The sequence below is a fragment of the Nerophis ophidion genome, linkage group LG08, assembly GCF_033978795.1.
Source record: "Nerophis ophidion isolate RoL-2023_Sa linkage group LG08, RoL_Noph_v1.0, whole genome shotgun sequence".
In the NCBI taxonomy this organism is placed as follows: domain Eukaryota; kingdom Metazoa; phylum Chordata; class Actinopteri; order Syngnathiformes; family Syngnathidae; genus Nerophis; species Nerophis ophidion.
In genome coordinates this window covers 17,233,329-17,248,716 of record NC_084618.1, presented here as the reverse complement: position 1 = coordinate 17,248,716, position 15,388 = coordinate 17,233,329, and the positions used below count along the sequence as shown (strand labels likewise).

The 15,388-nt window shown below is 37.2% G+C and overlaps 1 protein-coding gene across 1 annotated transcript in view; it reads left to right on the top strand.

Moving 5' to 3' along the window:
* The first annotated feature begins 2,487 nt into the window (after positions 1 to 2,487).
* Positions 2,488 to 15,388, top strand: part of LOC133557432 (secretory carrier-associated membrane protein 1-like) — a 13,494-nt gene continuing 593 nt past the window's right edge. Inside the window, exons 1-7 of the mRNA XM_061907885.1 lie at positions 2,488 to 2,794; positions 6,101 to 6,175; positions 8,792 to 8,875; positions 8,935 to 9,052; positions 10,093 to 10,221; positions 12,638 to 12,797; positions 12,867 to 12,968. Coding sequence (XP_061763869.1) covers positions 2,738 to 2,794; positions 6,101 to 6,175; positions 8,792 to 8,875; positions 8,935 to 9,052; positions 10,093 to 10,221; positions 12,638 to 12,797; positions 12,867 to 12,968 — 725 coding nt within the window. The 5' untranslated portion in view covers positions 2,488 to 2,737. The remainder of the gene's footprint in view (positions 2,795 to 6,100; positions 6,176 to 8,791; positions 8,876 to 8,934; positions 9,053 to 10,092; positions 10,222 to 12,637; positions 12,798 to 12,866; positions 12,969 to 15,388) is intronic.

Sequence of the window (15,388 nt, the reverse complement as noted above, 5' to 3'; positions counted from 1 at the left end):
ATAGGTGAATAATTCATTATAACGTTGTTTTTTTTTTTTTTGGAGCAATGGCAAAAAAAAAAAAGAAAAAGAAATACAGACAAAAGAAGAAGAAAAAACTGCCTACATGGCAGCTTTGTGTCAACATTGCAACTTTTTCTCTTTGTAATGTTTTTTTTTATTTTTGCAATAGCATTTGCAGAATGTGTGGCGGGCCGGTAAACAATTAGCTGCGGGCCGCAAATGGCCTCCGGGCTGCACTTTGGACACCCCTGATCAAAATAAAGCTACTGGAAGATCTTTGGATTATCAACACAAACAACTGTAACAATCTCTGGCCGTACGTGCATGATTTTTACTATGGAATTTGTATTCAAAATAGCTATCATTGATTGATTGATTGATTGATACTTTTATTAGTAGATTGCACAGTACAGTACATATTCCGTACCATTGACCACTAAATGGTAACACCCCAATAAGTTTTTCAACTTGTTTAAGTCGGGGTCCACGTTAATCAATTCATGGTACAAATATATACTACCAACATAATACAGTCATCACACAAGTTAATCATCATAGTATATACATTGAATTATTTACATTATTTACAATCCGGGGGGTGGGATGAGGAGCTTTGGTTGATATCAGAACTTCAGTCATCAACAATTGCATCAACAGAGAAATGTGGACATTGAAACAGTGTAGGTCCTATTTAGTAGGATATGCACAGCCAGCAGAGAACATAGTGAGTTCACATAGCATAAGAACAAGTATATACATTAGAAGTACATTTGAGTTGTTTATAATCCGGGGAGATGGGATGTGAATGGAGGAGGGTATTAGTAAAGTGTTGAAGTTGCCTGGAGGTGTTGTTTTAGAGCGGTTTTGAAGGAATATAGAGATGCACTTACTTTTATACCTGTTGGGAGTGCATTCCACATTGATGTGGCATAGAAAGAGAATGAGTTAAGACCTTTGTTAGACCGAAATCTGGGTTTAACGTGGTTTGTGGAACTCCCCCGGGTGCTGTGGTTATGGCGGTCATTTACGTTAAGGAAGTAATTTGACATGTACTTCGGTATCAAGGAGGTGTAGCGGATTTTATAGACTAGGCTCAGTGCAAGTTGTTTGACTCTGTCCTCCACCCTGAGCCAGCCCACTTTGGAGAAGTGGGTTGGATTGAGGTGTGATCTGGGGTGGAGGTCTAAAAGTAACAGGATTATCTTATTCTGGGATTTTTGGAGTCTAGATTTGAGGGTTTTGGAGGTGCTGGGGTACCAGGAGGTGCAAGCGTAATCGAAGAAGGGTTGAATGAGAGTTCCCGCTAGAATCCTCAAGGTGCTTTTGTTGACCAGAGAGGAGATTCTGTAGAGGAATCTCGTTCTTTGGTTGACCTTTTTGATCACCTTGGTTGCCATTTTATCACAGGAAAGATTAGCCTCTAGAATGGAACCTAGGTAGGTGATCTCATCCTTCCTGGTGATAACAATGTCACCAACTTTTATAGTGAAGTCACTGACCTTCTTAAGTTTGATATGGGACCCAAATAGGACCGATTCCGTTTTACCTAAGTGTATGTATGGATAGCTTGTTATCAGCGAGCCAGGTGCAAATATGGAGGAGTTCAGCACTGAGGATTTGTTCCACCTGTGACTTGTCCTTGCCGGATACCAGCAGGGCCGAGTCATCCGCATACAGGAACAATTCACAGTTGCATGCTGATGGCATGTCGTTTACGTATATTAGGAACAGTAAAGGTCCTAATATACTGCCTTGGGGGACTCCGCAGCTTACTGAGAGGGGAGGGGACATGGTGCCGTTCACCTCTACCACCTGTTTCCTCCCCTCCAAGTAAGATTGCATCCAGCTCAATGAGGTTTCGTCGAATCCGATTGCTCTGAGCTTATCCAACAGTATAGCATGGTTAACGGTGTCAAAGGCCTTCTGAATGTCCAGCATGACCATGCCGCAGTATTTTCCCGCGTCCACCTCATGTTTGATGTGGTCGGTCAGATAGAGAAGGCATGTGTCAGTGGAGTGGTTAGTTCTGAAGCCGGATTGGAATTTGTACATTAGTTTATTAGTAGCAAGGTATCTATCAACCTGTTCATAAACTATTTTCTCCATTACTTTCTTAATAGTAGCCCCAAAAGTGAACATATTAGTTCGTAGATTCTCCGCGGAACACCTTAAAACAGTGGTCCTCAACCACCGGGCCGCGGCCCGTTAGGGCCGTGCCCCGATTGGTACCGGGTCGCAGAATAATTTTTTATATAAAAAAAAAATATATATATATATTTTTTTATTTTTTATTAAATCAACATAAAAAAACACAATATACACTTACAAATAGTGCACCAACCACAAAAAAACCCTCCCTTTTTCATGACAAAAACGTCCCTTTTCATGACAAAGAAAAAAAAAAGAAAATAAAAAAAAAGGACACCACCCCGGGCCGCGGGACAAATTATTAAGCGTTGACCGGTCCGCGGATACAAAAAGGTTGGGGACCACTGCCTTAAAACACACTTTAACGTCGAAAGTGTGACGCGGGGTTTCCCACTCTCGCATTTGTTCCCGTTTTATTAGTTTTGAGAGCGCATCTCTCCTCATTAGACGATCTCTGATGACAGGAGTTCCACTACACAACGCTGGACTTTTACTTTCCGGATGTCTCGTCGTCTGCGGTGGAACCACGAAACATTTTGTGTTGTAAACTGCATCTGAACTATAACGTCGGATCCAAGTCAGAACCATGTCGGAATACAACAGCAACCCCTTCCAGGACGCGGGAGTCAACAATCAGATTCAGGTAAGGCTCATTAGCTCGCCTGCTAACTAGCTCGTAGTCAGCCGAGTTAGCCACGTTAGCATCGCCATCTGCACAGTGTTGGATGTCAATTGTGATAAAACTGAGAATAAATGCAACAACACGCAATCAAAGGTGTATTCAAGTTCTGATGGATTAATTGTGTGAGTTTAAGTGACATGACACGAATACAATTCATTAGCGAGATTCTTCCATAACTCCTTGCTGACAAAACATGAGGAAAAAGAGGTGAATATTAGCCAACAATGCTTGAATAGTGATATATATGTGCCAAAAAAACTCTTTATTCAAGCAGTCTTAAGCGACAATTTTATGTTTAGTTTGACATCCCCCGGGCCTTTGTTTGACATTATCAAGCAGCTTGTGTGCAAGTGTAAACAGAAGTGAACCTCTGGTAAACAAAAACAAAGTTGAAAGGTTGCACCTATTTTACAGGCCTTACTGTCACAAGTGTATAAAGAAGTGAACCTTTGGTAGACAAAAACAAAAATGGAAGGTTGCACCTATTTGACGTGCCTTTCTGTCGCAAGTGTAAGAAGAAGTGAACCTCTGGTAAACAGAAACAAAGTTGAAAGGTTGCAACTATTTGACGTGCCTTTCTGTCACAAGTGTATAAAGAAGTGAACCTTTGGTAGACAAAAACAAAAATGGAAGGTTGCAACTATTTGACGTGCCTTTCTGTCACAAGTGTATAAAGAAGTGAACCTTTGGTAGACAAAAACAAAAATGGAAGGTTGCACCTATTTGACGTGCCATTATCAAGAAGCTTTTGTGCAAGTGTAAAAAGAAGAGAACCTCTGGTAAACAGAAACAAAGTTGAAAGGTTGCAACTATTTGACGTGCCTTACTGTCACAAGTGTAAGAAGAAGTGAACCTCTGGTAAAGAGAAACAAACAAAGTTGAATGGTTGCACCTAATTGACGTGCCTTACTGTCACAAGTGTAAAAAGAAGTGAACCTCTGGTAAACAGAAGCAAACACACTTCAAAGGTTGCACCTAATTGACGTGCCTTACTGTCACAATTGTAAAAAGAAGTGAACCTGTGGTAAGCAGAAAAAAGTAACCTAAGCCTTACTGTCACAAGTGTAAAAAGAAGTAAACTTCTGGTAAACAGAAACAAAGTTGAACGGTTGCATCTCATTGACGTGCCTTACTGTCACAAGTGTAAAAAGAAGTGAACCTCTGGTAAACACAAAGTTGAACGGTTGCACCTAACCTAAGCCTTAGTGTCACAAGTGTAAAAAGAAGTGAACTTCTGGTAAGCAGAAACAAAGTTGAAAGGTTGCACCTAATTGACGTGCCTTACTGTCACAAGTGTAAAAAGAAGTGAACCTCTGGTAAACAGAAACAAAGTTGAAAGGTTGCACCTAATTGACGTGCCTTACCGTCACAAGTGTAAAAAGAAGTGAACCTCGGTTAAACAGAAACAAAGTTGAAATGTTGCACCTCATTGACGTGCCTTACTGTCACAAGTGTAAAAAGAAGTGAACCTCTGGTAAGCAGAAACAAAGTTGAAATGTTGCACCTATTTGACGTGTCTTACTGTCACAAGTGTAAATAGAAATGAACGTCTGGTAAACACAAAGTTGAAAGGTTGCACCTATTTGATGTGCCTTTCTGTCACAAGTGTAAAAAGAAGTGAACCTCGGTTAAACAGAAACAAAGTTGAAAGGTTTGAAGTGCCTTACTGGTGTATACATACACCAGTTAAACAAAACACCAGGTCAAGAAAACTTTGCATTAACAGCTGTGGCTGTAGGCAACCTCCCGAGTGCTTGAATAATCCACTTCCTCATGTCCGCCGCCATAAATGATTCACAGCCTGGCGTTGACACACTGACACGTTGAACGCGGCCCCCCCTAGGGTGGCGCCCGAGGAGACGCGGCGCTTCAGTAGCATATGTTAGCGCGGCGGCGCCATGTGCTCGCGGGGGCGGCCCGCCCTGAGGCGTGCGCCACACAGAATAGCTTCCCCCACCTCTTTCCTGTCGCCCACTTTCCAACATGCAAGGAAGAATGGACGCTGCTGCAATATGACAATATTAAAGTTTCACAACAGTGTCAATTATTTAGGGCGCCGGTCTGGTGACAAAGCTGCAGCGTGTGTGTGTGTGTGTGTGTGTGTGTGTGTGTGTGTGTGTGTGTGTGTGTGTGTGTGTGTGTGTGTGTGTGTGTGTGTGTGTGTGTGTGTGTGTGTGTTCTGGCAATGCAGACTTAATGGGGACATGGCTCTGTTTACACAGTCACCTTTAGGGGACTTCTGACAGTATGAGGACCAAAAAATGGGTTTCCTAAAGGGAAACCTTTAATCTAATTTAATTTAATTTACTTTGAACTTTTTTTTTCAAACGGTCCTCAGTAGTCACATACAAATTTGTGTGAATTATGCAAAATTATTTAAATTTGGTCACCATTAAACCATATTAACTCTTTTTCTCCTGGGTCCCCAGTTAGTACGAACAGCACATTACATCATCAATCCAGAGATTTAAAGACGTGTATGAGTTAACTGGGCAGTGGCCATTTGACCTCTTTTTTTTTTTTACCCCTCTGCAACCTGTAGAAAGGGTGGTCCCCACAAGTACTGATCAACAACTTCGTCCCCTTTCCAAATGATAACCTGTGTGTGTGTGTGTGTGTGTGTGTGTGTGTGTGTGTGTGTGTGTTCTGGCAATGCAGACTTAATGGGGACATGGCTCTGTTTACACAGTCACCTTTAGGGGACTTCTGACGGTATGGGGACCAAAAAACAGGTTTCCTAAAGGGAAACTTTTAATCTAATTTAATTTAATTTGAACTATTCTTTTTTTTCATTTTTTTTTTCAAATGGTCCTCAGTAGTCACGTACAAATTTGTGTGAATTATGCAAAATTATTTAAATTAGGTCCCCATGAACAATATGAACTCTTTTCCCCCAGGGTCCCCAGTAAGTATGAACAGCATACTTACTGCAGTGGCTATTTGACCTCTTTTTTTATTTATTTTTATGCCTCCACTACCTGTAGAAAGGGTGGTCCCCACAAGTCATGATCAAAAACTTGGTCCCCATTCCAAATGATAACCAGTATGTGTGTGTGTGGGTGAGTGTGTGTGTGAGGGTATATATTGCCAGGCAAGAGAGGGGCACCATTTTTATGCCAAGCTAGAAGATGGGAAGCAAGGTAATGTTATGCCGGACATTTGTTGACTTCCTGGCACTTCCCCTTTAAATACGCGCATCGTGTGATCAAGTATTTGAGTCACATGGCGACATATTAGATTATCGACCATCTTTCCAATTTGTTCCAGGACTCGTCGACGACGCACGCGAGACAGACGGCGGCCGACTTGGAAGAGTACAATCCTTTCACGGACTCCAAAAATGTGAGTTGTTGTTTGTTTTTTTTACATCCCAACAACCAATCACAGTCTTCCAATTCCAGTCACATCACCTCTTGTATTATCATTATATGTATTATTGTGCTAGTGGTTATAATGCAAATGTGTCTAAATTTGACAGCGGTTAGATGTACATCTTTTGGATTTAAAAGTCAAATCAAGCAAATGTTTTTTTTTTTAAATGCAATAAAGTAAACACAAATATCAAGATTGCAAGAGAAAAAAAATTGAAAACGAGAGCCGAGGTTTTCAACAATTGTTGGTTGATTCAACTTTAAAACAATACCTTTTTGTTATATAAAATGTACATGTAGTTGAATGCACATTAACATTGATTCAGTTTCAAAATAGCGGTGACGTCCGTACTCCTTGCATGTTCTAATAAAAACATTCATTTATTATGTTAGCATGTTAGCATGTAAGATAGCTAGTTGTCAGTTTGCGCACTAATTACAAGTAGACAACTGGGCACTAATCGCTAGCTGACAAGTGAAACAAATAGGGGGCTAATTGCAAGCTGTCAAGTAGCGTGCTATTTGTCAACTACTGATTAACGTGCTAGTTGATAGCTAGTGATTAGTGTTTCAATTGTCAGCTAACACTTTGTGAACAGTTTTTAGCTTGCAGTTAGCAAGCTACTTGTCAGCTTGCAATTAGCCCGCTATTCGTCAACTACCGATTTACACGCAAGTTGATAGCTAGTGATTATTGTTTCACTTGTCAGCTAGCGATTAGCGCGTTAGTTGTCAGCTTGCGACTACCGTGCTGGTTCTCAGCTTGCAATTTACGCACTAGTTGCTAGCTAGTGGTTAGCGTGTCAGTTTTCAGCTAACACTGAGTGCACAGTTGTTAGCTTGCAATTAGCCCGCTATTTGTCAACTATCGATTTACGCGCTCGTTGACAGCTAGTGATTAGCGTGCCAGTTGTCAGCTATCAACTAGCGCGTAAATTGGTTGTTGACAAATAGCGGGCTAATTGCAAGCTGAGAAGTAGCGTGCTAACTCCAAGCTAACAATTTTGCACCAAGTGTAAGCTGACAACTGGCACGCTAATCACAAGCTATCAACTAGCGCATAAATCGGTAGTTGACAAGTTGCAAGTTGACAACTGTGCACCAAGTGTTAGTTTACAGTTAGCACGCTACTTGTCAGATTGAAATTAGCCCGTTATTTGTCAACTACCGATTTACGCGCTCGTTGATAGCTAGTGATTAGCGTGCCAGTTGTCAGCTACCAACTAGCACGTAATTCGGTAGTTGACAAATAGCGGGCTAATTGCAAGCTGAGAAGTAGCATACTAACTGCGAGCTAACAACTTTGCACCAAGTGTAAGCTGACAACTGGCACACTAACCACAAGCTATCAACTAGCGCATAAATTGGTAGTTGACAAATAGTGGGCTAATTGCAAGCTGACAAGTAGTTTGCTAACTGCAAGCTAACAATTGTGCACCAAGTGTTAGCTTGCCATTAGCCCGCTATTTGTCAACTATCGATTTTACGTGGCAGTTTTTAGCTAACACTTGGTGCACGGTTGTTAGCTTGCAGTTAGCACGCTTCTTGTTAGATTGCAATTAGCCCACTATTCGTCAACTACCGATTTACACGCAAGTTGATAGCTAGTGATTATTGTTTCACTTGTCAGCTATCGATTATTGTGTTAGTTGTCAGCTTGCGACTAGCGTGCTGGTTCTCAGCTTGCAATTTACGCACTAGTTGCTAGCTAGGGGTTAGAGTGTCAGTTGTCAGCTAACATTTAGTGCACAGTTGTTAGCTTGCAGTTCGCACGCTACTTGTCAGCTAGCAATTAGCCCGCTATTTGTCAACTACCGATTTACGCGCTCGTTGATAGCTAGTGGTTAGCGTGTCAGTTGTCAGCTGACACTTAGTGCACAGTTGTCAGCTTGCAGTTCGCACGCTACTTGTCAGCTAGCAATTAGCCCGCTATTTGTCAACTACCGATTTACGCGCTAGTTAATAACTAGTGAACGTTGCACTTGTCAGATAGCGATTAGTGCTATTTTTCAGCTTGCAATTTACACGCTAGTTGATAGCTAGCAATTAGCCTGCCAGCTAACATTGCACGGTCCAGTTGTCAGCTAGCGATTAGCACACCTGTTGTCAGCTAGTGACGGCCATGCCAATTGTCAGCTAGCGATGAGCACGCCAGTTGTCAGATAGCGGTTAGCGCGTCAGTTGTCAGGTAACGATTAGTGTGTCAGTTGTCCGCTAGCAATGAGTACACCAATTTGTCAGCTTACCAATGAATAAATGGACCAGTTGTCAGCTAGCCGTTTGCCCTCCAGTTGTCAGCTAGCGATTAGTGCAATAGCTGTCAGCTACAAATGAGTGTGTCAATTGTTGGCTAGCGATTAGCGCATTAGCTGTCAGCTAGAAATGAGTGTGCCAGTTGTCAGCTAGGGGGTTAGCACCAATTAGAATAACTTGGTCCTGCACAATAACAAGGTACTGTAGCTTTAAGTCCAGTTTATTACGTTCATACATAAAGACCCCTGGACTAGAGGATGCCTAGTGGGATACATTGTGGTGGTCTCCCGTATTGCACGGTGCCTAATGAAGTGACCGTCCTCATCCGGTTTAGACAACGATGGCCGCCAAGCCCGCCGGGCCCGCCATCATGAAGCCCACAGAGGAGCCTCCGGTCTACACGCAGCCTCGGACGCAGGTAGCCCTTCGCACCTGTGACGCTTGCTGGGTGGGGCTTACGCCACCTTTGACCCTCAGGAGGCGCCGGCATTAGGGGGCGCTGGCGAGCTGCTGAGGAGGCAAGAAGAGCTGGAGAGGAAAGCTGCAGAACTGGACCGACGAGAGCGGGAGATGCAGTCGCTCTCTGGCTCTGGAGGTCTGTCCTTATGTACATCTGTACATATATACATCTGTACTTGGATATATATCTGTGCATATATACATCTACATTTGTACATATATACATCAGTACATATATACATCTGTATATATACATCTACATCTGTACATATAGAGCTGTACATGTATATATATATATATGTACATATATACTATACAGCTGTACATGTATATATCTGTACATATGTACATCTACATATGTACATATACAGCTGTACATGTATATATATCTGTATATATATACATCTACATCTGTACATATATACCTTTATATCTATAACTACATCTGTAAATATATACATCTGTACATGCATCTACATCTGTACATATATAAATCTACATCTGTACATATATACATCTGTACATATATGCATCTACATCCGTACATATATACATCTGTACGTATACACATTTACATCTGTACATACATACAGCTGTACATGTATATATATCTGTATACATACATCTACATCTGTACATATACAGCTGTACATATATACATCTGTACATGTATACATCCACATCTGTATGTATATACATCTGTACATATATACTTCTACATCTCTACATATATATATCTGACATTTATACATCTACATCTGTACATATATACATCTACTTATATACATCTGTACAAATATACATCTGTACATATATACATCTGTATACGTATACATCTACATCTGTGCATATATACATCTGTACATACATACATACATACATACATCTGTAAATATATACATCTGTACATACATCTACATCTGTGCATATATGCATCTGTACATATATACATCTATGCACACAGATATACTTTTGTACATTCATACTGTAAATAATTGTGTACCTACATTCATAATCATGTACATACACAGATATACTTATGTGCATAAATGTACATAAGTTTCCATTTAAATACATGTAGAAGTAGTATGTATCTCCAGTAAGTATGTATGTATATATATATGTATGTATGTATGTATGTATATATATATGTATGTATTTATTTGTACTACGCAGGTAGGAAGAACAACTGGCCTCCTCTGCCAGACAAGTTCCCGGTGGGGCCGTGTTTCTACCAGGACATCACTGTGGACATTCCTGTGGACTATCAGAAGACCGTGAAGATCATGTACTACTTGTGGATGGGTGTGTTTTTTATTCTACTACATCATGTACTCCCTGTGGATGGGTGCGTTGCTATTTTACTACATCATGTACTACTAGTATTCTACATAATGTACTACCTGTGGATGGGCGCGTTTTTTATTCCACTACATCATGTACTGCTAGTATTCTACAGCATGTACTGCAAGTATTCTAGTACATCATGCATTACTAGTATTCTTCCTGTACTACTAGTATTCTACATGTACTGGTAGTATCATACATCATGTACTACTAGTATTTTAGCACATCATGTCCTACTAGTATTCTACATCATGAACTACTAGTATTGTAGTACATCATGTACTACTAGTATTCTTCATGTACTACTAGTATTCTACATGTACTGGTAGTATCATACATCATGTACTACTACTATTCTACAACATGATCTACTCGTATTATAATACATCACGTACTACTAGTATTCTACAACATGTACTAGTAGTATTGTATATCATGTACTATTATTATTCTAGCACATCATGTACTACTAGTATTCTACAACATGAACTACTAGTAGTCTAATACATCATGTACTACTGGTATTCTACAACATGTACTGGTAGTATTCTAGTACATCATGTACTACTAGTTTCCTACAACATGTACTGGTAGTATTGTACATCATGTACTGCAAGTATTGCAGCACATCATCTACTATTAGTATTCTACAGCATGTACCTCTAGTATTCTAGTACATCATGTACCACTAGTATTCTACAACATGTACTGGTAGTATGGTAAATCATGTAATACATGTACTACTAGTATTGTAGTACATCATGTACTACTAGTATTCTATAACATGAACTAGTAGTATTCTAGTACATCATGTACTACTAATATCCTAGTACATGTACTGGTAGCATCGTACATCATGTACTACTAGTATATCTACAACATGTACTGGTTGTAGCGTACATCATGTCCTACTAGTATTGTACATCATGTACTGGTAGTATTCTACCACATCATGTACTACTAATATTCTATAACATGAACTGGTAGTATTCTAGTACATCATGTACTACTAATATCCTAGTACATGTACTGGGAGCATCGTACATCATGTACTACTAGTATATCTACAACATGTACTGGTTGTTGCGTACATCATGTCCTACTAGTATTGTACATCATGTACTGGTAGTATTCTACCACATCATGTACTACTAATATTCTATAACATGAACTGGTAGTATTCTAGTACATCATGTACTACTAATATCCTAGTACATGTACTGGTAGAATCGTACATCATGTACTAGTATTCTACAACATGTAACGGTTGTAGCGTACATCATGTACTACTAGTATTCCAGCACATCATGTACTACTAGAATTCTACAACATGTACTGGTAGTATTCTAGTACATCATGTACTACTAGAATTCTAGTACATGTACTGGTAGCATTGTACATCATGTAATACTAGTATTCTACAACATGTACTGGTTGTAGCGTACATCATGTACTACTAGTATTCTACAACATGTACTGGTAGTATTCTAGTACATCATGAACTACTAATATCCTAGTACATGTACTGGTGGAATCGTACATCATGTACTTGTATTCTACAACATGTAACGGTTGTAGCGTACATCATGTACTACTAGTATTCCAGCACATCATGTAGTACTAGAATCTACAACATGTACTGGTAGTATTCTAGTACATCATGTACTACTATAATTCTAGTACATGTACTGATAGCATTGTACATCATGTACTACTAGTATTCTACAACATGTACTGGTTGTAGCGTACATCATGTAATACTAGTATTGTACATCATGTACTACTAGTATTCCAGCACATCATGTACTACTAGTATTCTACTACATGTACTGGTAGTATTCTAGTACATCATGTACTACTAATATCCTAGTACATGTACTGTTAGTATTCTAGTACATCATGTACTACTAATATCCTAGTACATGTACTGTTAGTATTCTAGTACATCATGTACTACTAATATCTTAGTACATGTACTACTAGTATTCTACATCATGTACTACTAATATCCTAGTACATGTACTGGTAGTATTCTAGTACATCATGAAGTAGTAGTAGTAGTAGTGTACTATGTAGTACCTGTGGATGTGTGCCTTTCTATTGACGAAGAGTTCTCTAGTAGCCGTGCAGGTCACATGACCTACCCTATGTCCTCCATGGAGGCGTCACATGCTCCAATCACACGCTGGTCATGTGGTCTGCAGGCACACACACACACACACACACACACACACACACACACACACACACACACACACACACACACACACACACACACACTACACACACACGTAATATTTGACAAGGCGGTGCAGATGCGGGAGCGGCATGTGAAGGTCCTTAAAGGTCCATAGCAGGTGTGTTTGTCCTCCAGTCCACTCGGGGGCGCTGCTGGCCAACCTGGTGGGCTGCCTGGCTTGGTTCTGTGTGGACTCGGTACGCCTGGTGGACTTTGGCCAGTCCATCCTGTGGTTCCTGCTCTTCACGCCGTCTTCCTTCGTGTGCTGGTTCCGGCCCGTCTACGGAGCCTTCAAGTCGGTGACATCATCAAAGCGCGTTTGCTCGCCCTCGCCATCGCTCATTCTCTTCTTCTTCTTCTTCAGGACTGACAGCTCCTTCCGCTTCTTCCTCTTCTTCTTCGTCTACATCTGCCAGGTTGGCGTCTACGTCCTCCAGACCGTGGGCTTCACCGGCTGGGGAGCTTGGTAGGAACATGACATTTCTACATGCCTCAGGGGGTACATGCTGGTCGTTTACACCTCACCTCACCAATCAACTGTTAAATATACATATCACTATTCATCTATATACAGTAGTACAATTAAAAATATATATTTTCCAATATAGTTATTTTTTATTCAAAACAAATTTTTTTTTAACATTTTTCTTTCAGCATGCTAATTTTTTTAATGTATTTTATTCAATAAATAAATTCAATCAAATTCATTTTTCAAAAACTTATTATAAATATATGAACAAGTATAATGCATGATTTATTACATTTGATAATACATTTAAATATATATCTTGTCTTAATTAACCAAGTTCTTGTCCACACATTTTAAACATCTTATTCCATTAAATGTATTTATAATAGTTACAAAATAAAATGTAAAAAAATGTCAAAAACAATAGAAATGTGTTGAAATGAAATACCATTTATCGTTTGTTGTTGTACAAAATTGTTGTATTTTATATTTCTAGTAAATTATGTTAAATTCTCTTTATTTATTGAATATTAGAGCTTAGTAAGAAAATTAAAATATTTTAATGACTTTTAAATTATTTTAAATAATGTAAAATAAAAGATACATGAGATATTATATTTAATATTGTATTTGTGTAACATATTTTAACCTTTTCTATTACATGTATTTATAATTACAAAATTAACAGAGCGTAAAATGTAGATATAAATGTGTTAAAATATGATTTTTTTGTTTAATATTGTACAAAATTGTAATATTTTATATTTTTAGTCAAATCAGTTTAATTATTGAATATTAGATTTTAGTGAGAAAATGACAATATTCTAATGACTTAAATAATCAATAAAAAAAAATTACATGATTTATTCAACCTAATATTGTATTTGCATGAGCTATATTTTTGTGTGTTAGTCTATTAAATGTATTTATACTAGTTACAAAATACGACAAAATTAACAGAGCGTAAAATATAAAAATATTTAATCAAAAGGTTGTAATGTTTAAAACGATAAAAATGTGTTGAAATAAAATGTGATTTATTGTTTAATATTGTACAAAGTTGTTATATTTTATATTTCTAGTCAATTCAGTCTGTAAATGATTGAATATTAGATTTTAGTAAGAAAATAAATATTCTAATGCCTTTATTTAAAAAAAATTATAATGTATAATTAAAAATTATACATGATTTATTATGTTTAATATTGTATTTGCATAAAATATATTTTGATGTCTTTTTCTATTAAATATATTTATAATAGTTACAAAATACGACAAAATAGTGTGTAAAATATAAAAGTGTCATTAAAAGGTTGTAATGTTTAAAACAATGATAGAAATCTGCTGAAATAAAATATTTATTATTCACTATTGTACATCATTTTTATATTTTATTTCTAGTCTGATATTTATTCAATATTACATTTTTGTTGGAAAATGAAAATATTCTAATGCCTTTATTTAAAAAAATTATACTGTATAATTAAAAATTATACATGATTTATTATGTTTAATATTGTATTTGCATAAAATATATTTTGATGTCTTTTTCTATTAAATATATTTATAATAGTTACAAAATACGACAAAAGTGTGTAAAATATAAAAATGTCATTAAAAGGTTGTAATGTTTAAAACAACGATAGAAATGTGCTGAAATAAAATATTTATTATTTACTATTCTACAACATTTTGATATTTTATTTGTAGTCTATTTATTGAATATTAAATTTTTGTAGGAAAATGAAAATATTCTGACTTTATTTTAAAAAATTATCATGTATATAAAAAATACATGATTCATTGTATTTAATATTGTATTAGCAAAAAATATATTTTTATCTTATTTTCTAATACATTATATTTCACACCGTTTGTTCAAATTAACACATATGTATTAATGTTTATTTTTTCTTACAAAAGTATCACAAAATAATGAAATATGAAAAATATGTCATCAAAATGTAATACTGAAAACCACGCTAAAAATGTATGTATATAATATATATATATATATATATAAAATATGAATGGGTTCTGCAAAATCATTTTTTGTACATTTTATCATGTAATTAGGTAATACAGTACATGATTATTTTTTATAATTTTTATTTCTAGTAAATTATGTTTGTCAGTTGTATGTATTTATTGAATATTAAATTGGACTTTTTGGATTTTAAAAATTATTTCACATTATAAAAAATAGTAAATTATTAAAAAAAAAAAAGTTTTACTCAAATATGTTGGAATTGATAATAAAAATGTAAATTGTTTCACTTTATATTGTATTGTATCCAATAGTACAAAATGATGGTATATATTTTTTTAAATAGTTTAGACTATATTTTTAAAGATATACATTTTTAATGGCTTTTTAGGGTAAAGATTTGAGCTAAATTGTTGATTAAACGTTTAAA